Source organism: Anopheles merus, chromosome 2R, assembly GCF_017562075.2.
Source record: "Anopheles merus strain MAF chromosome 2R, AmerM5.1, whole genome shotgun sequence".
Lineage (NCBI taxonomy): Eukaryota > Metazoa > Arthropoda > Insecta > Diptera > Culicidae > Anopheles > Anopheles merus.
Window position 1 is genome coordinate 38,973,498 of NC_054082.1, and position 24,760 is coordinate 38,998,257.

General features: G+C 44.5%; 8 protein-coding genes across 8 annotated transcripts; 4 read left to right on the forward strand and 4 right to left on the reverse strand.

Moving 5' to 3' along the window:
• Positions 1-1,887: 1,887 nt before the first annotated feature.
• Positions 1,888-11,711, reverse strand: LOC121587607 (proliferation marker protein Ki-67-like). Its single transcript, XM_041904560.1, has 5 exons — positions 11,338-11,711; positions 10,938-11,251; positions 8,988-10,787; positions 8,752-8,907; positions 1,888-8,604 (listed from the first exon to the last, which is right to left on the reverse strand). Exons 1-5 carry the CDS (start codon positions 11,536-11,538, stop codon positions 2,037-2,039), a joined length of 9,039 nt encoding a protein of 3,012 aa, XP_041760494.1. The 5' UTR covers positions 11,539-11,711; the 3' UTR covers positions 1,888-2,036.
• Positions 11,712-12,331: 620 nt separating this feature from the next.
• LOC121587608 (chitobiosyldiphosphodolichol beta-mannosyltransferase) lies at positions 12,332-14,023 on the forward strand. Its single transcript, XM_041904561.1, has 3 exons — positions 12,332-12,970; positions 13,045-13,605; positions 13,683-14,023. Exons 1-3 carry the CDS (start codon positions 12,423-12,425, stop codon positions 13,894-13,896), a joined length of 1,323 nt encoding a protein of 440 aa, XP_041760495.1. The 5' UTR covers positions 12,332-12,422; the 3' UTR covers positions 13,897-14,023.
• Positions 14,024-14,131: 108 nt separating this feature from the next.
• LOC121589744 (SET and MYND domain-containing protein 5) lies at positions 14,132-15,508 on the forward strand. The gene is made up of 2 exons (XM_041908857.1): positions 14,132-14,606; positions 14,681-15,508. The coding sequence occupies exons 1-2, from the start codon at positions 14,194-14,196 to the stop codon at positions 15,435-15,437; spliced, it is 1,170 nt and encodes a 389-aa protein (XP_041764791.1). The 5' UTR covers positions 14,132-14,193; the 3' UTR covers positions 15,438-15,508.
• On the reverse strand, positions 15,458-16,781 carry LOC121589745 (DDRGK domain-containing protein 1). Its single transcript, XM_041908858.1, has 3 exons — positions 16,468-16,781; positions 15,904-16,394; positions 15,458-15,817 (listed from the first exon to the last, which is right to left on the reverse strand). The coding sequence occupies exons 1-3, from the start codon at positions 16,559-16,561 to the stop codon at positions 15,548-15,550; spliced, it is 855 nt and encodes a 284-aa protein (XP_041764792.1). The 5' UTR covers positions 16,562-16,781; the 3' UTR covers positions 15,458-15,547.
• Positions 16,782-16,867: 86 nt separating this feature from the next.
• Positions 16,868-17,950, forward strand: LOC121589746 (transmembrane emp24 domain-containing protein eca). Its single transcript, XM_041908859.1, has 4 exons — positions 16,868-17,108; positions 17,193-17,324; positions 17,398-17,633; positions 17,733-17,950. Exons 1-4 carry the CDS (start codon positions 16,973-16,975, stop codon positions 17,880-17,882), a joined length of 654 nt encoding a protein of 217 aa, XP_041764793.1. The 5' UTR covers positions 16,868-16,972; the 3' UTR covers positions 17,883-17,950.
• A 41-nt stretch (positions 17,951-17,991) lies between these two features.
• Positions 17,992-18,655, reverse strand: LOC121589747 (E3 ubiquitin-protein ligase MPSR1-like). The gene is made up of 2 exons (XM_041908860.1): positions 18,282-18,655; positions 17,992-18,191 (listed from the first exon to the last, which is right to left on the reverse strand). The coding sequence occupies exons 1-2, from the start codon at positions 18,470-18,472 to the stop codon at positions 18,047-18,049; spliced, it is 336 nt and encodes a 111-aa protein (XP_041764794.1). The 5' UTR covers positions 18,473-18,655; the 3' UTR covers positions 17,992-18,046.
• Positions 18,656-18,705: 50 nt separating this feature from the next.
• LOC121589742 (multiple inositol polyphosphate phosphatase 1) lies at positions 18,706-20,464 on the reverse strand. Its single transcript, XM_041908855.1, has 3 exons — positions 20,129-20,464; positions 19,104-20,061; positions 18,706-19,044 (listed from the first exon to the last, which is right to left on the reverse strand). The coding sequence occupies exons 1-3, from the start codon at positions 20,328-20,330 to the stop codon at positions 18,849-18,851; spliced, it is 1,356 nt and encodes a 451-aa protein (XP_041764789.1). The 5' UTR covers positions 20,331-20,464; the 3' UTR covers positions 18,706-18,848.
• Positions 20,465-20,885: 421 nt separating this feature from the next.
• LOC121589743 (60S ribosomal protein L3) lies at positions 20,886-24,664 on the forward strand. Its single transcript, XM_041908856.1, has 6 exons — positions 20,886-20,990; positions 21,393-21,585; positions 21,840-22,008; positions 22,878-23,013; positions 23,380-23,769; positions 24,029-24,664. The coding sequence occupies exons 1-6, from the start codon at positions 20,988-20,990 to the stop codon at positions 24,389-24,391; spliced, it is 1,254 nt and encodes a 417-aa protein (XP_041764790.1). The 5' UTR covers positions 20,886-20,987; the 3' UTR covers positions 24,392-24,664.
• The last annotated feature ends 96 nt before the right edge of the window (positions 24,665-24,760 follow it).

A 24,760-nucleotide genomic window follows, 5' to 3' on the forward strand; every position in this document is an offset into this window, starting at 1 on the left:
GAACGATTCCGACGTCAAGTTCGATACTCTCACCTTGCACTGCACCCCGCTCATGGAGGCCTCTAACAGCCGGATCAACTTCCCAGGAAAGTGGTACCGCTGCATGATGCTCCATAGCTCGTTCCGGTCTATGGTGTCGTAGGCTGCCTTGAAGTCGATGAACAGGTGGTGCGTTGGGATCTAGCGCTCTCGACACTTCCGGAGGATCTGCCGTAGAGTGAAAATTTGGTCGGTGGTGGATTTGCCTCCAACAAACCCAGCTTGGTAGCTGCAGACAAAATTTGTAGCAAGGGGCGCAAGTCTGCAGTACAGGATCTGGGACAGGATCTTGTAGACGGCATTCAGGACTGTGATGGCTCGGAAATTCGCACAATCCAGCCTGTCACCCTTTTTGTAGACTGGGTGAATAACACCCAGCTTTAATTCCTCCGGTAGTTCCTTCTGTTCCCAGACTTTCACGATCAGCTGATGCATTTCGACGATAAGCCTCTCCGGCCCCATATTGAAGAGTTCGACCGCCAGTCCATCGCTGCCGGCAGACTTATTGCAGTTAAGCTGCTTGATGGGGCACCTCGTCGTCTGCACCGATGATGTCGCTGTTGTTACTGCTGTGCTGCTGCTGTGGTGGTTGCCTTGTTCTGCCACTTGCGCCAGCCTCTCCTGCCTCTGTTCCATCCTGGTGTCTTTCGAAGTAGCACTTCCACCTTTCGATCACCTCCCACTCGTCCGTCAAGAGATTTCCTTCCGCATCCCGGCAAACCCGCTTTTAGGAGCAAACCCGCTCTGTGCCTCCTTCAATCTCCTGTAGAACAAGTGGGTGTCCCCCGACTGAGAAAGCTGCTCTAGCAGCTGTTCGACTAACTCTTCAAAGCGGCGCTGCTTGGCCTTCAAGAGCAGGGTTTGCTGTTTCCTCAGTCGTCTGTTGATCTCCATGTTCTGACGAGTTTCATGCCGTAGCATGCGGGCGCGCGTTGCATTCTTCTCGGATAGTGCTCGTCGGCACTCTTCGTCGAACCATTCCTTTTTTTCTCTACGCGGTAAGCGGCCCGATCTTGTGTTCGGCTGCAGTGCTGATGGCTCATTCCACCATACGCCAGTGATCTACGAGGAGCATCGCGGCGATGTTGTTGTCGGCCGGAAGCGCTTCCCCGAGCGCTGTCGCGTACCCCTTCGCCACATCACTACACTTCAACCAGTCCAGGTTGAGCCTTGGGGTGGGCTGATTCCGTTGGTTGTTAACCACGGACAGTTTCTGGCACAGCTTTACCATGATCAGAAAATGGTCCGAGTGAACGTTTGCGCGTCTATACGTTTTAACGTCGATAATATCCGATAAGTGCCTACCGTCAATCAGAACATGGTCGATTTGGGACTTTTAATCACCCCTCGGGTGTCTCCAGGTGTAACTAAGGCGGTGTGCATGCTGGAAGAAGGTGCTGCGGATACTCATGTGCTTGGAGGAGGCAAAGTTTATCAGCGGTTTCGTTGATCGTTGTCGTTGTCGTTTGTCAGCTGGTGGACGCTGTAGCTTCCGTTGGTTCATATGCCTCCTGAGGATTAAGGTCTCTGATGACGATCTTCACGTCAAAACATGGCAGCGAAAATAATATACAACACAATATCCGGCAAAATATGCTTTAAATGTTAAAGCTTCTTTAAATAACGCATCTTGTTGAAATCAAATCGAAGCACTGTATATCATTTTTACATACCTTGAAGTTTTTTCTTTTCTTTTATCAATCAATGCAACAGATGTTTAGCAGTGGTTGGGTCTAATTGATATCTATGCAGAATTGTTTCATAATTGACCTTGTACACTCATATTAAAGCAAGAAAAATTCATGCACTTTTCTCATTGATTGGCAACACATAAAACACAGTGTGTAATAAAAACTATAATATAATATAGTGTATTCAAATAACTCATATGCATTACACACAAACGAAATAACACAAAAGAGATAATATGTATATCGTAAAATAAAAACGAATGAACCAAACAAAATAAATGATGATGTTACCACGCCATTTGCGAATTAGTTTCTTTTAGCACGAGTTTTTCTCACCGGCCTCGTCTCGGTTTTTGAACTTGAATCAGCAGCATTTTCTTCTACTACGACCGAATCATCAGTATTGCTTGCTTCATCTTTCTTGGTGGTTTTTCTTGCCTTCGCCGTGGTTTTGGCGCTAGTTTCCTGATCGTGTTTCTGTTCGCCTGTATCCTGCTGCGATCCACTAACGAAAACAGTTTCGCTCTTACCACGTTTTAGGCTTTCACTAGGTTCATGTTTCTCTTCCACTTTCTGTGGTTCTTCCTCTTCAGCTTGCACCTCTATCTTACGTCTACGACCTTTGACAGTTTTCACTTCAGTCGGCTCTTCTTTTGTCTGCACTTCTACTTTACGTCTACGCCCTTTGCCGACAGGTTTCACTTCATCCTTTATAGCTGATGCATCTTCACTCTCTGTGTCTTCTGCTTTATTTAGTTCCTGCTTACGTCTACCACCTTTACGCACAGGCTTGGCTTCATTCTGTGCAACAGCGACATCTACTTTGCCCGAATCTTCCTCAACACATACCTCTATATTACGCTGAGGACTTTTGTCAACAGGTTTGGATGAATCCTGCACATCTTCTATTACTTTTTCTGACGGTTCTTCATCATGCTGTTCTTCAATCTTGCGTCTACGGCCTCTGGCTACCGGTTTCGTTGTTAGCTGTGCGACTGAAAAAGCATCTTCTTTTATCGTTTCATCTTCATTATGTACCTCTATCTTACGTCTACGGCCTCTACCAACAACTTTCGGCTTATCCTGCACTGTTTCTGGAACTTCTTTTTCCAATTCTTTCTCCTGTGGTTCTTCAACCTTACGTCTACGGCCTCTGCTGGCAGGCTTCATTCCTTCTTGTACAGTCTCCGCTGACTTATGCCCCGTATCTTCCTCCTTGTGTGCTTCTATCTTACGTCTACGTCCTTTTACAACAGGTTTTACAATATCTTGCTCTTCTTTTCCCGATTCGGTCATTTTATTTACTTCTACGTTAGCTTCTTCGTCAACTGACTTCGTTTCATCCTGTGCTAGTTGTTTATCTGTTTCATTATTCTGTTTATCAGTTGAGACTGTTTCTTCTACTATTTGCAAAACTTTCTTAGGCCTTCCTCTTCTCAAAGGTGTGCTATTAGATGTTTCAGCCAAAACTTCAACTTCAGACGCTTTCTTTTGTGTCCGTCCCCGTTTCTTGACCGGTGTATTGTTTTCATTCACACTTTCTTCGTTTAAAATTTGCTTCGTTGCTGATGCTGATTTAAGCCCTTTTGTTTGTTGCCGTCTTCTTGGAAGTTTCTGCTCGATACCATGTACATCAGTGGGTTGCTCATCTTCATTTTTCTCCTTTGTCTCTGTATCAACAAGCCCCATATCCTCATTAGTGACATCCGAGCTTTGTTGGTCGATAACTAAATCCTCTGACTCGCTGGTTGCGTTAGATTCAGTTCTTCGTTGACTACCACCCGTAGCAACTGCCTTCTGTTGTTCCAAATTCTCCTTAACCTTCGGTGGTCGCCCACGTTTTCTCTTGACATTTTCAACCACCTGCTCCGTAGCTTCTTCTGAGCTATTCAACGAATCATGTGCCTCAGTAGTACGTTTCCTTCCCCGTGGTTGTCTATTAACGTTCTTTATTACATCTCCAACAATATTTGGCGAGTTGAATTCCTTAACGTTTATAACATCATTGAATCCAACACGTCTAATTGTTAATAGAGCATCTACTTCTTCCTTTATGATTAGCGTAGCAGCATCTTCTTTCTGCGCTGGTGGTTTGCAGTATTTCGGGGCTGGAGATTTTCCGGCCAAAATCTCCTCTGACAAACTATCGATTTTTTGACGACATGTTCGTTTCGGCATATCTCTTCGAGCAGGAGATTCCGAAAACTTTTCAGTTAAAATATTCTCCTTCGCAACTGGGAGTTTTAATATGTTCAAATACTCTGCATCTGTAACACCACGCTGTGGACTTGGAGCCGTTAAATTGTCAGGGGTTTTGATTTCCTCATCTTTTCTTGAGTAAAGCTTTCGCTTTCGCATCGTTCTTGTAGGTGTTGCTGGATCATGTTTTGTCTCCTCCTTTGCCATTTCGACGGACTCTTTTGCGCTATCATCATGCTTTACTGATTTCTTGTTGTCTAACTTATTTGCAGATATAGGTTTTGGAGTTTTGAACATATCTGGCATATCAGACAAATCTTGCGTCTCTGTTACAAAGCTTTTAGGAGTCTTGAGCAGCTCTTTTACACCAACTAGACTAACAAAGGATGATTCTGCTTTATCAGTGTTTGTTTCAACTGAAGATATTGCCTTCGGTGTTTTGAACATTTTTTGCATCGCTATCGAGTCTTGAGTTTCTTTGTGGGTAGTTTTGGGTGTTTTTAACAGTTCTTTCACACCTACCAAATTTACAATGTGTTCATCGGCTTTCCCGGAAATTGCAGGATTGCATAATTTTGGTGTTTTGAACATGTCCTGAAGCTCACGGTAATCAGCATCATCTACGTTGCTGTTTTTCGGAGTCTTAAGGAGCTCTTTCACACCTACCAGATTGCCGCAGTTTCGATCTTCCTTTTCAGATTGACGTGTCAGATTCGGTGTTTGTAACAACTCCTTTGCCTCAACCTCAACATGGTGTTCTATATCAGTGCTTGGTGACGCAGGCTGAACGACGTCGGAAATATCAACACATGTTGACTTATTATGATCTAGGTCAGAAGCAGATTGCGCCTTCGGTGTTTTGGATATCTCTTCGACCTTACAATTGTCATCAATATCAGCGCATGGCGATCTAGGCTCTTCTTCCAAATCCTCAATATCGGCACAGACTGATTCATTCGAATCTGCATCATCGCAAGATACCGGCTTCGGTGTTTTAAGCATATTTTGAATCGCACTCAAGTTTGACGTATCCATTTCTGAGTTTTTAGGAGTTTTTAACAGTTCTTTCACCCCTACCAAATTTACACAGGTCTCTGAGCCCTTAGCAGTAATTCCAGATGACGGCTTTGGTGTTTTGAACATGCCTTGAAGCTCAAGATAATCTGCATCATCAACGTTGCCTTTTTTAGGCGTCTTAAGCAGCTCTTTCACACCTACCAGATTTACACAATTATGTTTCTCGTTTTCTACTTGCATAGACAAAATTGCTTTCGGTGTTTTGTTCAACTCATTCACCTCATCGTTTTCTTCGATTTTGCCAGTTGATGCCACAACTTCGACGACATCTGCAAGTTCGGTACAGGTTGATGCACTTGGCTGTTCATCGGGTATTTTCTCGACCTCACAAGTATCTACTACTGTAGCAGCAGGCAATAAGGAATCATCCGCAACTGCCAGTTCAATACCAACTGACTCATTTTTATCTGCGACGATACTAGATATTGGCTTCGGTGTTCTGTTTAACTCCTGCAACTCGACTTCTTCAGCATCTACCAGATCCGCACAGGATAACTCATTTTGATCTTCATCGATAGTAGATATCGGTTTCAGTTTTTTCGTTATCTCTTCGACCTGACGATTGCCTTCGATATCAGCAGCAGAAGGCAAATGGTCAACAGAATCTAACAGATCGATACAAGATGACTCATTTTGATCTGTATCAGCACAGGAAATCGATTGCGGTGTTCTAATTAACTTCTTAATCTCGTTATTTTCTTCCAGATTGGTTGGTGACACAGGCGCCGCGATATCTATCACTTCAGCACAAGTTGACTCATTCGAATCTACATCGTCACAAGATGCCGGCTTCGGAGTTTTGAACATATTTTGCATCGCAATCGAGTCTTGAGTTTCTTTGTGGGTAGTTTTGGGTGTTTTTAACAGCTCTTTCACCCCTACCAAATTTACAATGGGTTCATCGGCTTTCCCGGAAATTGCAGGATTGCATGGTTTTGGTGTTTTGAACATATCCTGAAGCTCACGGTAATCAGCATCATCTACGTTGCTGTTTTTCGGAGTCTTAAGGAGCTCTTTCACACCTACCAGATTGCCGCAGTTTCGATCTTCCTTTTCAGATTGACGTGTCAGATTCGGTGTTTGTAACAACTCCTTTGCCTCAACCTCAACATGGTGTTCTATATCAGTGCTTGGTGACGCAGGCTGAACGACGTCGGAAATATCAACACATGTTGACTTATTATGATCTAGGTCAGAAGCAGATTGCGCCTTCGGTGTTTTGGATATCTCTTCGACCTTACAATTGTCATCAATATCAGCGCATGGCGATCTAGGCTCTTCTTCTAAATCCTCAATATCGGCACAGACTGATTCATTCGAATCTGCATCATCGCAAGATACCGGCTTCGGTGTTTTAAGCATATTTTGAATCGCACTCAAGTTTGACGTATCCATTTCTGAGTTTTTAGGAGTTTTTAACAGTTCTTTCACCCCTACCAAATTTACACAGGTCTCTGAGCCCTTAGCAGTAATTCCAGATGACGGCTTTGGTGTTTTGAACATGCCTTGAAGCTCAAGATAATCTGCATCATCAACGTTGCCTTTTTTAGGCGTCTTAAGCAGCTCTTTCACACCTACCAGATTTACACAATTATGTTTCTCGTTTTCTACTTGCATAGACAAAATTGCTTTCGGTGTTTTGTTCAACTCATTCACCTCATCGTTTTCTTCGATTTTGCCAGTTGATGCCACAACTTCGACGACATCTGCAAGTTCGGTACAGGTTGATGCACTTGGCTGTTCATCGGGTATTTTCTCGACCTCACAAGTATCTACTACTGTATCAGCAGGCCATAAAGAATCATCCGCAACTGCCAGTTCAATACAAACTGATTCGTTTCTATCTGCGTCGATACTAGATATTGGCTTCGGTGTTCTGTTTAATTCCTGCAACTCGACTTCTTCAGCATCTACCAGATCCGCACAGGATAACTCATTTTGATCTTCATCGATAGTAGATATCGGTTTCGGTTTTTTCGTTATCTCCTCGACCTGACGATTGCCTTCGATATCAGCAGCAGAAGGCAAAGGGTCAACAGAATCTAACAGATCGATACAAGATGACTCATTTTGATCTGAATCAGCACAGGAAATCGATTGCGGTGTTCTAATTAACTTCTTAATCTCGTTATTTTCTTCCAGATTGGTTGGTGACACAGGCGCCGCGATATCTATCACTTCAGCACAAGTTGACTCATTCGAATCTACATCGTCACAAGATGCCGGCTTCGGAGTTTTGAACATATTTTGCATCGCAATCGAGTCTTGAGTTTCTTTGTGGGTAGTTTTGGGTGTTTTTAACAGTTCTTTCACCCCTACCAAATTTACGCAGGTCTCTGAGCCCTTAGCAGTAATTCCAGATGACGGCTTTGGTGTTTTGAACATGGCCTGAAGCTCACGATAATCTGCATCATCAACGTTGCCTTTTTTAGGCGTCTTAAGCAGCTCTTTCACACCTACCAGATTTACACAATTGTATTTCTCGTTTTCTACTTGCTTAGACAAAACTGCTTTCGGTGTTTTGTTCAACTCATTCACCTCAACGTTTTCTTCGATTTTGCCAGTTGATGCCACATCTTCGACGACATCTGCAAGATCAGTATAGATTGATGCATTTGGCTGTTCATCGGGTATTTTCTCGACCTCACAGGTGTCTTCTGCAGTAGCAGCAGGCGATAAGGAATCATCCGCAACTGCCAGCTCAATACAAACTGACTCATTTTTATCTGCGTCGATACTAGATATTGGCTTCGGTGTTCTGTTTAATTCCTGCAACTCGACTTCTTCCGCATCTACCAGATCCGCACAGGATAACTCATTTTGATCTTCATCGATAGTAGATATCGGTTTCGGTGTTTTCGGTATCTCCTCATCCTGACGATTGCCTTCGATATCAGCAGCAGACGACAAAGGGTCAACACAATCTACCAGATCGATACAAGATGATTCATATTGATCTGCATCAGCGAAAGATATCGACTTAGGTGTGCTGCTCAGTTCCTTCATCTTGTCAATGCCCACTAGTTCAGCGCTTGGCGATGTAGGCTCAGCATTAATACCATGTTTAATTTCTTCACATTCTTGACCATCAGTTTGGCCTACGGATAGAGTGTTGTGCAATTCTTCATTACACTCAACATTACCACAACTGTTTTCCTTCTCTGTCTCAGATGAAACTACGGATTTCGGTGTTCTAAACATATTTTCCATCGCATGGCAGTAATTAACGTCTGAATGAGAGACTTTAGGAGTCTTAAGCATTTCCTTAATACCTATCAGATTGATACAAGTTGATACCCTATCGCAGCCACCCTCAGTTGATTCTATTGCTTTCGGTGTGCTGAACATATTCTCACGGTTTTCTTGTATGTACCCATCGGCGATTTTAGGAGTGCTAAGCAGCATTTTAGTTTCACTTACATGCTCATTGGTAGATTTCGGCAAACGTGTTGGTGTTTTCGTAATACTCTTTACGCTATAGTTAGGTGACAGTTGGTTGGAATCTACACCAGGATTCAGCATATTCTTACTGTCATCGAGATCAGCATCAACTGGTTGCAGCTGCTCATGGACAGAGACATCGGAGATGTGTTTGGGTCTAAAAAATAAGCATATAAATGAACAGTCACATTCTTAAAAATTTTAACAACAACAATATGTACATAATAGCATTATATTAAAATGATAATAATAATACAAGAAAAATATAAAAGACACTATTCGAAAAAAAAAGACAAAAACTTACTCATCCTCAGATGGAGTCGTTTCCATATATTTTGAAATACAAATTATGTCCTCTTTGGTCAATCCTCTTGATGAATCCTGTAAAACTGCAGTGGCGAGCGTATTCCTTCGACTGTCATTTATTTTCGAGTGTTTAGATGAAAAGCATTGCCGCATACTGGAAACATACATGAATGTTGGTAATTATCAAAAATATCGAAAAGCGTTTACGTAAATCTAGAAACTGTTTTCTCATACCTGTTAGAAAGAATTGATGCTGAAGATGATTTTGGCTTCGTATCCATTGGCGTCGCCGTGTCATCATTTACGGCAATGGCATTCGAAATAATTTGTTCATTTGGCAAATTTGACTCATGAGATGCTTGCATGTTGTACATCTCATTATTACCATGATCCGGTTCTTCTTCCTCATTAACCAGTAGGCTTTCATCTATTTCGGCTGTCAAGTCCAGCTGTGGTCTTGACGTGTTTAAGGACGTAAAAGCACTACCAATAAATTTTCGCGTATCTCGTAACGAATCCCTCAGCTGTGGTGTACTAACTTTCGGGGGTAATATTTCTATATCATGGCCAGGCTCTGAATCACTACTTGCCAAAAGTTCTTCCTCATTCACGCGATCATCCAGAGAACTGAGTTCCGAATCTAAATCCAAATCTATTATCGGATCTTCCGGGATATTAACACGGCTCATCGGGCTTACGGATAAACTGTTGTAATCGAGAGCGCTAAATGTTTTCCGTGTCTTTGTTGGCTGGGGTGTAATTTGCGCAGTACTAATCGGTAAGCAAGAATTACGTTTCAGCAGGGTACATGTAGGTAGGTCGTTCACGTTTTTCAGCTCTTCGTGTAGCGTGTTAGATCGCACGGGTTCGTTGATGTCTGCATGCAGCACTAGCGCATTCTCTTCCGGCGGGACAACAGCTGGTGTTACTCCATCCATAAAGGATTCATGAGGCGTCACATCTGAATATTTTGCCGATCGTATTTGTGTTGTCCTGTTGGGCTTCTTTATAACTGATTGTACATCAAACATCGGTATAACAACTGCCGTGTCTTCAACACCCATATCTGCAATATTCGCGATTATCTCGTCTTTATATTCGGGTATTACGGTTTGTAGCGGCTGTTGGTCCCTAGGGATGCTTTCGGGTACCGGTGTTGAATGATTGCTTAATGTTTCTGTAGTCACAATTGGTACTGGAGTGGTGCTTGGATCTGTTGGTGCTTCTGCAGTGACGTTTGGAACTGAAGTGCCACTAGAATCTTTTTTGTTTAGCGACGATATCAAATGTTTGCGTAACTTAACCGCAGAAGTTTTGCTAGAAATCGGTGTCACCTTATGTGTATCTGTTCGAACGCTCGAATTGATTTTAACATTTGGCGTCTTCTTGTTCGATAGAGACGACGCCGACGGTGTTTTCTTAGTGTCCGAAGCATGTATTCGAGAGTTTTTAATGGCCGATTTAAGCAATGCTACTTTAGGCGTTGAAGGTGCTACAGCTTTCGCAGAATTAGGTGTATAATTAACTTTCTTGGGGCTTGGTGAGATCAAATTGATAGCGTCCAATACGCGCGGAGACTGGGCCACTTTTCCGGAAAACACTTTGCGCACTGCACTTGGGGGCCGCGATTTAATAGGTGTTGTTAAATCGATTAAATGCATCGAATCGTGTGGATTGGACACATTTACCAGATATTCTTCAATTTCTGTTTTATCAAAAGTTTCGTTCTTGTGTCGCAGTGGCGTTCGCTTAGGTGAGGCGACCGGTGTTTTACATGTTAAATGTCGTTTTTCTGCTAAAGAAACGTACGATGTAAGCATGACGCCTGTAGTCTGTAGTTTGGGTATTTCGTGTCGTAATGTAACGTTTTCCTTTTCAATTGTTGAAATTTCGTTGGGGTTTGCAACAGGATTGGCGGAATTCAATTCCATTTGCATGGTGGTATCAGCCTGCGCATGAGTGTTACCGGTTAATTGTACATTCTCATGCGTTCCATCTGATTCCGGTGATTGGTTCAATGAAGGTACAATAATGCTATACAAAAACAATATAAAAAACGTTGAAATGATGCATATGATGAAATTAATAACATCTCCCGGAAATATCGCTAGGAGATGGCGATGTTTCACAAAAAAATCAAATACAAAAATATCTAACACAACAAAAGAAAAATCTGTTTCTTACCTGTGTATTGTTCTGCGTTTCCGAATAGCATTCAACATCAAGCCCACATCACGCGGAACTTTTACAGAACATTGTTTAACAAGTTCTCCGAAGCTTCTTACGCGTTTCAATGTTTTGGGCTTTCCAATACTGGGCAGACAAGTGGCGCGTTTGGTCGATTTACGAACCGCAATAATATTTGCTGGATTATAGTTCCACTCAAATAAGTAGCCAGCCACTTCGAATTTATCGCCATTCTGTATCACTGTTTTGCCCTCCAGTCGTACGCCATTCAGCAGGACCGGATTACGCACAGAAAAGTTGTGGATTGTTACCTAGAAAGCCACACTAACCTATTAGTACCGTTGCATATTCCCTCTAGATGTAATGCAAGTTTAGCCTAATGTATCGTTCAACCTACCGAATTCGATGAATCGGCAAACAATTTACAGTGAAGCCGCTCTGCTTCGAGTGTGTGGAGCCGTATGCTGTTCAGCGGATGGGCGCCAATTGTTACACGATCGGTTTTCACTGCGATTTTTCGCGTCTGTTCACCACTTTCCTTATTGAGGATCAATATGTTAGCACCACGTATGGAAAACATCTTCATTTCGCGCTTCATTAATCATACACACGCGAAAAAAACTTAATAACTTAAGAAGAGCAATTTTTGAGCAGCTGTGCCGCCGTTCGCAAGATGTCTGCTATGATGCTTCCCGAGAACAACTGCGTTTGTTTTCAACAGAGACAGCCAAAAACCGTTGATTCCGAAACTGCAATAACGTAGCTGCCGTCATTGGAATGACAGCCAATAACATCGCATAGCTTTCGGCTGTGTGTTCGATGTATTGGGCTAGTGCAGACATTCGAGCTCAAATAAAATGATATTATTTTGATTGTTTTGCCATTAAATTTAGAATTTTTCTGAAATTTAGCAATCATGCCGAGTTGCGTTCAGTTACAACCAAATAAATCTTTTAGAGATTGTTTAACACTGTGTCCACATGACGGTTTCTTGCTAAAGTCACTAGCAAAAGTTCGTTTAAACAGTGTAACATATTTTTGTAAATAAATTTGTTTTGTTATCATATTTTAACGTTATCATTTATTACGGCATGCGAGTGTTGGCACGAATGTTACTGTAAAGCCAAGAGAACTGCAATACAGAGTTTCCCACGATTTATTGGTCAGTTCCCACGATTTTTTGATCGAATCTCATAAATTTTTTGTTCGTTCCCATAAATTATTGGTATCATCCAATTGGATATCAATACAAATAAAGCAGAAAATTATGGGAAACGGCCAAAACATCGTGGGAACGCACCAAAAAAAAAAGGGAACCAACCAAAAATTGATGGGAACCAACCAATGAATCGTGGGAAACCCTGTAATAGCAGCTGCACAATTTGACAGCAGTATGACAACCAAAACACACAACAGCTTGTTGCGCCACGTTCTAGTTGGCAATGTTTGGATGAATTTGCAAGTGCATCGATAAGAGAAAGGATGAACGATAAGAGTAAGGTGCAAAATGCATGTGTTATCGTCCTGGGCGACATTGGACGCAGCCCCCGCATGCAGTATCATGTGAAGAGTCTGTCTGAGAACGATTTCTCGGTGGACTTCATCGGATACGTACAATCGCCACCGTTGGAAGAAATAAGAACCAGTCCTAATGTGCGAATACACGAGCTGAACCCGTTCCCGGAGCTGGAATTGCCGAACATTCTGAAGTACATCTTTAAAACGATATGGCAAGCGTTAGGTTTGCTCATTACTCTTATCAGCATACGGAAGCCGAAGTTTATTCTTTGCCAAAATCCTCCGGCCATTCCGGCGATCATTGTTGCATACCTCTATTGCTTGTTTGCCCGCTCGAAGCTTATTATTGATTGGCATAACTACACGTATTCGATTTTGGAACTCGAGGCGCCAGACTCACTGATCGTACGAATTGCGAAAAAGGTGGAATCATTCTTTGGCGCAAGGGCAGCCGACGGGTTTTGCGTCACTAAAGCGATGAAAGATGATCTTTACATGCGTTGGAATGTTAGGTAACCTATACCCACAAAGGTGACTTTATGTAAGAAAAACCGTCAAACACGTCTTGTAATTATCTCTCCCTCAGAGCAACCGTACTGTACGACCGGCCACCACAGCAATTCCAGAGCATCTCAATTCAGGACAAGCATAACCTGTTTTTGCGCCTTGGAGAAAGTGTCAGTGCCTTCCGCGCGGCACAAGACGCAGCGGATGAAGATATTGTAGAGTGTACAGCGTTCACCACCAAGCACCGTAATGGCGAGATCAAGCTTCGTGACTCAAGACCTGGCCTGCTGATTTCCAGCACCAGCTGGACACCAGATGAAGATTTCAGTATTTTGCTCAGCGCGTTGGATCAGTATGAGCGAGAAGCATTAGCAATGCCAGCGCACTACCCGAATCTAGTGTGCATTATTACGGGCAAGGGGCCGCTTAAGGAAAAGTACCGCAAAATTGTAGACTCAAAATCGTGGAAGATGGTGAAGCTGGAAATGCCTTGGCTGGAGAATGAAGACTATCCAAAAGTGTTGGCGAGTAGCGATTTGGGCGTATGCCTGCACTACAGCTCTAGTGGACTGGACTTGCCGATGAAGGTCGTGGACATGTTTGGCTGTGGGCTGCCCGTTTGTGCCATCCATTTCGATTGGTATGTGCAAAACGCGCAATGTGTAATGGAAAGGGATGTATTTTTCACAAACGACATGTTTTCTCTTGTTTCGACAGTATCAACGAACTTGTGAAGCACGGTGAGAATGGCTTCGTATTTCAGCACCACCAGGAGTTGTCGGAGCAAATTGGCCGTTGGTTCTACGACTTCCCCAGTAACATTGCCTTGGCGAACATGAAGCAGGATATACAAAAGCAACTGAAGCAGTTCCAAACGCTCAGATGGACCGAGAATTGGAGAAATGTCGCATTGCCAGTGTTTAAAAAATAGGCTTAGTAATGTAAGGATTGTTCTTGTTGCTTATTGTGGTTTTGTAAGTAGTAAGTAATTAACAACGTTTGTAGGCAGTAAGAAAAGGACTGATTTAATAAAATACCTTTTTTCCAAACGCAAATCGCTCAAACGAAACGGCTATTATTATTCCTCTTTCAAAAGAAACCGACTGTCTGCGTTGGCAACAATGTCACGGCATGCTGTTATGTTTGGCCACACTGTTCGAATGTCAGATGGAGGCGACCGCGTGAAACAGCACGTCGTGCACGTTAGTTTTTGCAGCTGGTGTAAAATATGGAAAAAGTGATCCTTAAAACGACCGCTGAAAAGGGTCGCGGTCTGTATGCCGCCGAGCTCATCCTGGAGGGCGGAACCATATTCGAGGAGCAGCCGCTCGTTTCTTGCCAATACTCGTGGAATGCCGCCTACGGGTACTTGGCGTGCGAGTACTGTCTCCGCCCGTTGGAAACAGCCGAACGAAATGCGCAACGGCTGGCAAACGATCCGTGCATTATGTTGCCGCGGACGGAGTGCTGCCCGGTGGAGGCGAAACTGGCCAACCACACCAAGTGCGAACGATGTGGCGCCCTGTATTGCAGCGCCGATTGTCTGCAGGAAGCGGCGAATCGATATCATACAGCGGTTTGTTTAGGTTCCGAGGCGCACAACGAGCAGCATCCGGTGAATGCTTTGGTGGAGTTCTGGAAGTAAGTCCGAGATGGTGTTACTGCAAGGAAATGTAAATGCTCATTAAATCGTTCGTTATCTTGCTCGCCCACAGGAAAATGCATTATCCACCGGAGACTTGCGGGATTATGCTGTTCGTGAAGATTGTTGGAATGTTTCGGCAGGCGGCAGATCCACAGGCGCTTCAAGCGGAGCTGCAAGATTTTGTGCATAAATCGGTGAACGAAGATTTGCTCATATTCCACAAAATGCTTGGCGAAAAGTTTACCCAACAGATCGAGCAACTGTACGAGCTCTTCTGCAAGGCGTTCCAGGTCGAATCGGATGAACGGCTCAGCTGGCTAACCCCGGACGGATTCAAGAGTATTATCGCGCTAGTGGGAACGAACGGCCAGGGTATAGGTACGAGCTCATTCGGGGACTGGGTAAAGAACGTCACGGCATGCGAAATGAGCGACCAGGAACGACAGGCGGTGGATGAGCTGATCGATGATTTGTACGCCAAGATGGACGATGTCGTCGGTTCGTTTCTGAACAACGAAGGCTCGGCATTGTACGCTAGACAGAGTAAAATCAACCACAGCTGTGCACCGAACGCGGAGACTGTGTTTCCCAAGTCGAACCACATGCTAGCGTTAAGGGCTACGAGGGATATACAGCCTGGTGAAGAAATTTGCATCTCCTACCTGGACGAGTGCAACCTGCAGAGGTCGCGCCATTCGCGGCAGAAAACGTTAAAAGACTACTATCTTTTCATCTGCCAGTGCGAAAAGTGTGAAAGCCAAATTAACGATCCTGACGAAACGTCCGAGGAGGAAGAGGACGACGATGATATGGAAGAGTCAGACTAAATAATCGTTTACCCGCAGTGTCCTGAAATGGTACCTTAAATGCAACAATATATTTGCATCTCCCAAGCAAACAAACTGCTTAATTATTCTAAAACTTGTTGCGCATATCGCTAAGCACTTTCGGAAGCCACCACCGGGGCCAAGTGGATCAGCTGGTTACTGTTTTCAGCCAACTCCGTAATGGATATACGGCCCCGCTGTCTGATGAATTTGGCCACCGATTTTAGCTCCTCTTCCGAGATGTAGATGAATTTTCCTCGATCATCAATTACGCCGGTAATGCGTTCTTCTTTCTGCAGCTCTCCGATTCGATCGATAACGGCCTGTACCTTCAGTTTGAACTGCACTGCCAAATCTTCCAACACTACGACCTTGTTATCCTGTGGGCGAAGAGGAGAAAGTGGTGGAATGTGAACCGATGTGTGAACACAATGCATACTCTCTCCCGAACCTGAACTATTCTTACCTGGATGTATTTGATAAACTCAAGCAAAGTGTTTTGCTGCTCGTCTGCGTCCTCCTCCTCGAAGCCTTCCTCCTCCACGCTGAACGCTTGCTTTAGCATGAGATATTCCTCGTGCTCCTTGCGCTCCTTCTCCTCCCGGGCCAGTCGTTCCGCTTCCTCGCGGTTCTTTTCCTCCTGGTCCTCCTTTTCTGCCTGCTTACGGCGCTCTTCCTCTAGCAGTGCGTCGCGCTTTTTCTGCTCCTCACGTAAGCGCAGCTCATGTTCGCGTTCGGTCTTCTTTTGTGCCTTAGCTTCCAGTTTGGCTCGCTTTTTAGCTCCGATCTTTTCGCCCGCATAATCATGCTGCGCTTGCGGTATCGTGTCTTCCTCCTCTGACTCCACCACTGGTTCCGCTATTTGAGCGACTCTGGCCCGATTCCTTTGATTGCGTACCACCTGGGCGCGACGTGGAACATTCTCCTCGGCCTGAGCAGGAGCTGCTGCAGGAGGGACTGTAGAGAGAAAGTGGCAGGCCGATATGAAGCAACGTTACGATTCCGCTTTTTTTATTATTGCCTAACTTACCTTCATTCTTCGCTTTGCTTTTGTTAAATAATAAAAGAGTTATTAGCACTACGAGTAGTGCAGTTGCAATTCCAGCGAGCAGGATTAAATCCATTTCCGAGCACCACTGTTGTTTATGTGCGTTTCTTCCTCTGCTGCGGGAAGTTTTGACGTTTTGTTTCGTATATAAACCTTGGCATTCTATTTGTTGTTCCAAATTTGATTCCTAAAATGCATTTGTAGGGCCAAGAAGATTGTGCAACTGAATTGATAATAATTCCACAGCAATATTTTTCCGGTTACTTTCGTTTAAACAACGTTTAGGTGCGTTTTGAGCTGAATTTTATGTTTGATGCCTTGCCTCCACCGCTATCGTACGCATCTTGGCAGCACGGTGACGTTTCTCTTGCTTGCTGTCAAAAGGCTGCGTTTTCTATTGACGTGTCGGCAGAAAATTGCTTCGTTTCTCGATTTTTTTTGTTGGTAAAATTGGTATTCTACATTGCTGGCTTCTATCGTGCTTAAAATGTTTAACCCTTCGTTATTTGTGGTGTTAGCCACGCTGCTCATTGTTCCTCTCTCGAATGGACTGTACTTTCACATCGGTGAAACCGAACGCAAATGTTTCATCGAAGAAATACCGGACGAAACCACTGTAGTAGGTAAGGCAAACAAATCAGGAAGGGCGAATCTCCGCAAGCGACTTGTCCATGGGTCGATAATGCTGTTTGTTCTCTTTATTTTAGCTAACTACAAGGTGGAACTGTATGATCCACGGTCCGGTGGATTCATGCCATCATCGCCCGGTATTGGAATGCACGTCGAAATCAAGGATCCCGACGACAAGACGATCCTTTCCCGTGTTTACAGCTCCGAAGGCAAGTGAAAGGACAGTGTGTGTGTGCAGGCTTTGCGTAAGCTTCCTTACTCACGTACTAACTCGTTTTGCAGGACGTATTTCGTTCACCTCCCATATACCGGGAGAACACGTGCTGTGTATGTATTCGAACAGCACCGCCTGGTTCAGTGGATCGCAGCTCCGAGTGCACCTCGATATTCAGGTCGGAGAGCACACGATCGATTACGCTAATGTGGCACAGAAGGAAAAGCTAACCGAATTACAGCTGCGCATTCGTCAACTCCTCGACCAGGTGGATCAAATCACAAAGGAGCAGAACTACCAGAGAGTAAGTAGAACCTAGCTGCTAGAATGTCGATTAGTGCAGCTAAGTAATGCCCGCTTTTGGGATGGATGCCTTTCCTGTTTCCTTTCTTCCCCGGAACAGTACCGTGAAGAACGCTTCCGACAAACCAGCGACAGTACCAACCAGCGTGTCTTGTGGTGGTCGGTTGCTCAAACCGTAGTGCTGCTGATAATGGGCGTCTGGCAGATGAGGCATCTCAAGAGCTTCTTCGAAGCAAAGAAACTAGTTTAAACGAACGAATATCGTACGACAAGGTATGTCACAATCTTGTTGTGAAAATAAATTAAAACAACATTGAAGTATGATCGTGTCCCTTCTAGCAGTATATCACTCAAACGTGTAACTAACAAATCGAAAAGTTTATTGCGAAATCGGGGGTTTTATCTCGTGGTTCACTACAACTCAATCCTGCAAATCGGACAAATGTTCTGGAAGGATGTCCATTGCTTGATGCATTTTGCATGGAATGCATGGTCACATTTCAGGGCTCTCCGCTGATTGTTGTACTTAATGTCGCAGCGGCAGATAACGCACATCGATCTAGTTAGGATATGGTAAGGGAAAGAGGAGAAAAATAGACGAATTACATACTCTCCTAGCTTCGCATGAATCCGCTGTTCGCTGCATTACAAATTCAACACAGATAAACGCTTCAGCTGAATCCGGTCATAGTTGGGACGAAAGTGTTCTTCGGCGGTGGTGACAAAATCACAGTACACTTCTTGGCTGTTCTGTCGCTGCAGGAAAAGAATGGCCGTCGTTGTGAATTTGGACTTTTCCACAATCAACGGAGTTTCCAACACAACGTCTGAGAAGTTCATTTTTCAGCCTTATGGCACATCGCTTGCTATCTTGCACACGCTGTACTACTGCTGTGGAACAGCGGAGAACGTATTGTTGGCTTTTCTACGTATCGCTTCGATAAGATAAGATATAACCGATTTTGTCAACAACTTAGAAACCTAAAGGAAGTGAGGGAAAGAAAGCATTTGATCCACAAACGATCAGATAAAATAATCGCTGATATATTAAAACGGTTCGTTGTCTATTGTTTTGTTTCCACAACATCACCGGTGTGCTGTATTTATTCGATCTAAAATTGCGTGCTTCGCAAGCTGCAGACAAAAGCGTCGTTTTGTATTTAAAGTAAGCACAACAGCGCAAAAAATAAATAAAATCCACTATTTAAACATAGTTTCATAATTCGTCCTTTTCACTGCTAGGCACATGCGGCTCGTAACACATCGCACTCAAATCACACTGTTCAATACGGTCGGCGTACATTTGTTTAAAATGATCGTAACTGCAAAGCGGTACATCTTCCGGGCAGCCTGGTATATTGGTAAGCCTCTCTTGGTGGTATAATGCGATCGATTGTGTTCCATCAGGGCAACTGGAAAGGGCCAGACTATATTAGCAGAAGCCTCTTAAGTCAAACCTATCAACACTTACCCATACAGCACAAAGTAAAGATTGGTTCCGAACGCATCAATGTGGCTGACGCGCCACTTTCGCTTGTGACGCATGTTTTCCCCCCTCAGCGGTTCGTTGTCTTTGTATAGATTCAAAAAGGCGATCGATTTCAGAAGCGTACCCGAATGTGTAAAATAGAACGTGAAACGAGATCCATTTTCGTTGTTGAAATTGGTGAACAGATCGGCAAAAGCGGAACATGCCTGCCGATGCGTTAAATCATAACCATATCCATCGATCCAGTAGTACTTTAGATCTTCGTTGTATTCCATCGTGGAAATGCTCTCCTTATCGAACAGCAAACACCACGGTGAGATGTCCCGATCGCTCCAGGCGGTTTCAAAAGCACACGTCTGATAAATGGCGTGTACCTCTTCCGGGCTAACGAACGTTCCGATTCGTTTCGACAGTTTCTCAATCACGCTTCTCATTTGCTTGGAGCTACCGAAACGGTCCATCTCGTGGTATGAGTATGGATTTTGCTTCACCTGCTTCTTCCATTTGTCGCAACCCTTGTAAAACCGTAGTACCGGGTCGCGATGTAGTGCCTCCGGATATTGGATCGGTTCGTCACGGCCGAAAAGGCCGTGGCTAAAATTCCGAGCACTATACTCTGCACGTTCGGTTTTGGTGAACTTAAACCGGAAGTCATGTTCATCGTACCGTTCCGGAATGTGCGTCCCGAACCGTTTACGTATCCTTTGGCCTAGCTGGAAAAGTTCGTCGCCACCTTCGCGCACGAGTAGCTTTGCGTCTTTGACTGTAACCCGGGGCTGCCAGCGTTCGAACAGCTCTAGCTGATCCCGGCATATATGTCCATGTTCCAGTATGTCCCGCTGCAGTTCCGGAAGTGTGGTACGCATGTGATCGATGATACTTTTCGATGGGTTTCGCGTACCGTGGCGAAACAGGCCCCATATCTTGCTGACGGTGCAGCCTGTGAAGTGTGAATGAAAGATTAAATGTTTGCATTCTTCTCAGCAGTGCGAGATTTTTCCCCCTACCGTTCACAGTGGCTATGCTGCGTACATCCTTGTTCTGTACGTGGCGGTACGGAGTTTTGGTACCAAGCCGGCGGAATATGGTATCTTTGGGATTATTTGCACACCATCTTTCAGCACCGACGGAGGACGACAGCAGGATAGAGGAGAAGCTTACAAGTAGCGCAAGAAGTAAAACAATATTGGGTCCAGTGCGAAGTAGCATAGTGCTTAAATAAAAGTAAAAATTGTCCCGGATACAGCTTTTGCAATGTGCTCAAGACGTAGTTCTACATGCTGTAGAAGGAATAAATAAATAAACAATTGTTTACTGTTCAACGTAAATTCAACGTTGGGCGGTTCCTTCCATTTGCGTTTGACAGAACGAAGTAACGAAAGCAAAAGCCGAATTTTGAAAGATATGATCCAATTACAAAGAATTTTCTTTGTAATTTAAGTATTGTTTGATTCTTTTGATCTCTTACCAAAACTAATTATTTCTTTATCATGTTCAAATGGAAGCTGTATTATTGAACTTGATCGTTTTCATCCATCTCTCATAAATTTTAGAAAAAAAAATGTTGGGAAAAAGGAGCTTAATTGTGAACTTCAATTAGGTGAACAGTTGTCCAAATATTTATACTGCGATTTTGTTGAATAAATTTGAATGTCTATGATTAGTGCTGTTTTAATTTTTGGCAAATTATGACATTTCTAAGCAAATTTAATTTGTATCTGTCAAAAGCATGTGTCAGAAAATTGTACACGATCATACCTTGTTTCCATAGAATTTTACACAGGCTTGGAGCGACAACCAAATCCGGTCACATTTCTTTTCCGATTTGCTCTTCGTCGAGGAAGGAGGCAGTGTTTGTGTCTCAAGATGGTAAGTTGGTGCAACTTGTGGTGAAATGTGTTGAATTTGTGAGATATTAGTTTCTACTTATAACCGTGAAAACATTTCGCTTAATTGATCGAGTGATAGCAGTTATAAATAAAAATTACATTGCTGCTGATAGAAAGTTTCAGTAAGCCCGTGAAACTTAACCTCACTTAAGTGGCTATTGAAAATCCATGTGGCATTTTTAATTACAAGTCATAGCTAATTTTTTTATTTAATCTAATTATGTGATCGTACAACGAGACCCAAAGGTTGATTTATTGTATTGTAACCTTTGATTTTACATGCCTTAAGTTCAGTGGGAAATTGCCTCTTTTATGGAGGAGAGCGGGAGCGTACATCAATCCGGTGATCCTAACCTCACTCTCGTTATTCTTCTGCTTTCAGTCTCATCGTAAGTTTTCAGCACCTCGCCATGGTTCCATGGCTTTCTACCCGAAGAAGCGTGCTTCGCGCCACCAGGGTCGCGTGAAGGCGTTCCCTAAGGACGACGCTTCCAAGCCGGTGCATTTGACCGCGTTCCTGGCGTACAAGGCTGGCATGACGCACATCGTGCGTGAAGCCGACCGTCCAGGTTCAAGTAAGTTCGATAGCACTATTGTTTTACCCCACCACCAAACTCGCAGGCCCGCACTTGAATGTGTTTTAATATGATGACTATCTTTATCATACGGTTAAATTCTCTGAAACAACTTTGAGAGACAAACCAGTTAGAACTAGGGCTGTCTGATGAACACATTCTCCAGCGATGGTTTACATTCACATCCTTCCACGTGGACTGTACCACAACATAATAGTATAATATCCGTTCTTTGGTTTAATTTCATTTTACAGAAATTAACAAGAAGGAGGTCGTGGAAGCGGTCACGATTCTCGAAACCCCGCCACTGGTGGTTGTCGGTGCCGTCGGCTACATCGAAACGCCGTTCGGACCGCGTGCTCTGTGCAACGTCTGGGCCCAGCATCTGTCTGAGGAGTGCCGTCGTCGCTTCTACAAGAACTGGTAAGTGTAAAACTGCTCGTAGTTGTTGGAACGCGCCTGCGAAACGATCGCCAAATCCATGTTACGATCTTTTGGAGGTTGCATACTGGAATAACTCATGCGATCATCAGCGACAAATGAAGTACGCTTTGTCTCGCACGCTCTTATGATGTGAATTCGCCCAAGTGGCAAACTGTCTGAATATTCATGTACGAAGAATCTGACATATGCTGCCTTCCTGCTGATCAGCGTGCTAGCCAAAGCGTGTTGCTTGCTGCTCGTATGCGTTATTCAGAACACATTTATTTATGTACCTCTTCTGATACGAAATAAATGTGTAGTGCCTTGCAATTAATTAATCACCAAATCGTAAAGCCCTTCGATCACTGTAAGAGGGTTCTATCTTCGGTTGGTCATCTGAGCCAAGTATGTGACGCTCTAAGAACGGAAGGGGGAAATTCCCCCGGAAGTGCCTTTTCGGTTGAACTATTTGGCGACCATGCCGAGGGAACATGTCGTCCTCCGCTCTGCTGGCGGTGGTGATGGTGGATATCGTATGGAAGAGCAACGAAAGCACGCCGTCCATTACGATCATCTACCACTGCCTAGCACGATGAGGCCGGTTCCCTTTTCTTCTCTTTCATGCCAACGGCGAATCGAAAAGAAAGGCTTCCCACGGCCCACGGTTCATGGCAAACCCGTAATGAAAGGTTGATGGAAAGGTTCCGGGTCCGGTACGCGGTGCCCAGGTTGTGCTTCGAAGCGGGCAAATATAATGGAGCGATACGTGAACCGTGCGTCAGTACACCATGCGAGAGTCGCATCGGATTGCCGGTACTCCCCTCCCGCAGACAAGTGTGTCGTTATGTGGATGTTCTTGTTTCTTGAAGGCACGCGAGCAAGAAGAAGGCCTTCACCAAGGCCTCGAAGAAGTGGACCGACGATCTGGGCAAGAAGTCGATTGAGGACACCTTCAAGAAGATGGTCCGCTACTGCAAGTTCATCCGTGTCATCGCACACTCGCAGGTAAGAGCCTCGGTCTTTTAAGAAACTGTTCCTAGCAAGACATTTTCCACAGATAAGCGACAGGAAATTACCTCACGGAGGAATCAGCTTGCCTGAATCCTACCGTTCGGGGGCCGGCAATGGTAGTTCAATCCAGGGCTGTTCCTCGATGTCGCAGATTAAATTGCCCCTTCGGAAAAGTCCTTCTTTTTCGTAAGCGTGGCGATGAACGGTATATTCCTTAACCTTCGTCGTACCTTCGTCCCGTTGGGCGATGATCACGGAGATAAACCATACTGTTCACATTTCCTTCCCTATCCCATCTTTATCTGTCCATTTTGTTTTGGCATTTATTGCAATAACATTTTGTTTCTCCTCTCTCCACAGATTCGTCTGATCAAGCAGGGTCAGAAGAAGGCCCACATCATCGAGATCCAGCTGAACGGTGGTTCCATCGCCGACAAGGTTAACTGGGTGAAGGAGCATCTCGAGAAGCCGATTCCGGTGTCGCAGGTGTTCTCGCAGGACGAGATGATCGACTGCGTTGCCGTTACCAAGGGTAAGGGTTTCAAGGGTGTGACCAGCCGTTGGCACACGAAGAAGCTGCCGCGCAAGACGCACAAGGGTCTGCGCAAGGTTGCCTGTATCGGTGCGTGGCATCCGTCTCGCGTTGCCTTCACCGTCGCCCGTGCCGGTCAGAAGGGTTACCATCATCGTACGGAGCTGAACAAGAAGATCTACCGCCTGGGTGCTGGTATCCACACCAAGGATGGCAAGGTAAGGATAACCGAAACCGCTTTATTTGTCCTTCCCTCCACTTGTGAATGCAAAACGAAGCCTAAAGTCATAGATGATGATAACTTACCCTATTGCCGACATCAAACTAATATAATACATGAACACACTGTGTATACCAAATGATAGGACTGATGATATTCAGGCGTAGCAAACTTTTTGCATTGAATGAAATAACTTTGTTAAGAGCTGGTTTTGGTTTTGAACTAACTGGAATCGTTGTTATGTCTCTCAAACACAGGTCATCAAGAACAGCGCTGCCACCGAGTACGATCTGACCGACAAGTCGATCACGCCGATGGGTGGTTTCCCGTTCTACGGAGAGATCAACCAGGACTTCCTCATGATCAAGGGTTGCTGCATCGGTGCCAAGCGTCGCGTAATCACGCTGCGCAAATCGCTGCTGGTGCACACCAAGCGCTCTGCCCTCGAGCAGATCAAGCTCAAGTTCATCGACACCTCGTCGAAGATGGGTCATGGTCGCTTCCAGACGCCGGCTGACAAGCGCGCTTACTACGGCGTGCTCAAGAAGGATCGCATCCGCGAGGAGAAGGCTCAGGCTGCCGCCGCCGCCGCTGCTGCCGCTGCCAAGCCATCGGCATAAGCCTTCGTGCCGCATCGTCATCGTCGTCATCATCATCAATGCATCGGGTGTAATCAGGAAAAAATAGTCTAAAGCACGGACACTGCTGCTACCACGGGCTTCGTTGTTCCCGATTAGATCCTAGCAGCTCTTCATTCCGCGGCCTGTGCTGAAACACGCCAACACATGTCCAGCACGTGGTGTTGTGACTCTGGGCTTTGGAATGTTTTTTCGTGAACTCGGTGAAATATAATGAGGTTCTACCAAAGAGGTAGCAACTGTAACAATACGAAAGCTGTGTTTTGTTTTAAGATGTTAAAAATATTAAGAAGTTCATTTCATTTTCGTTTTTGCTTCTTGGATCATATTCAATCGTACGAAGGGTTTCCA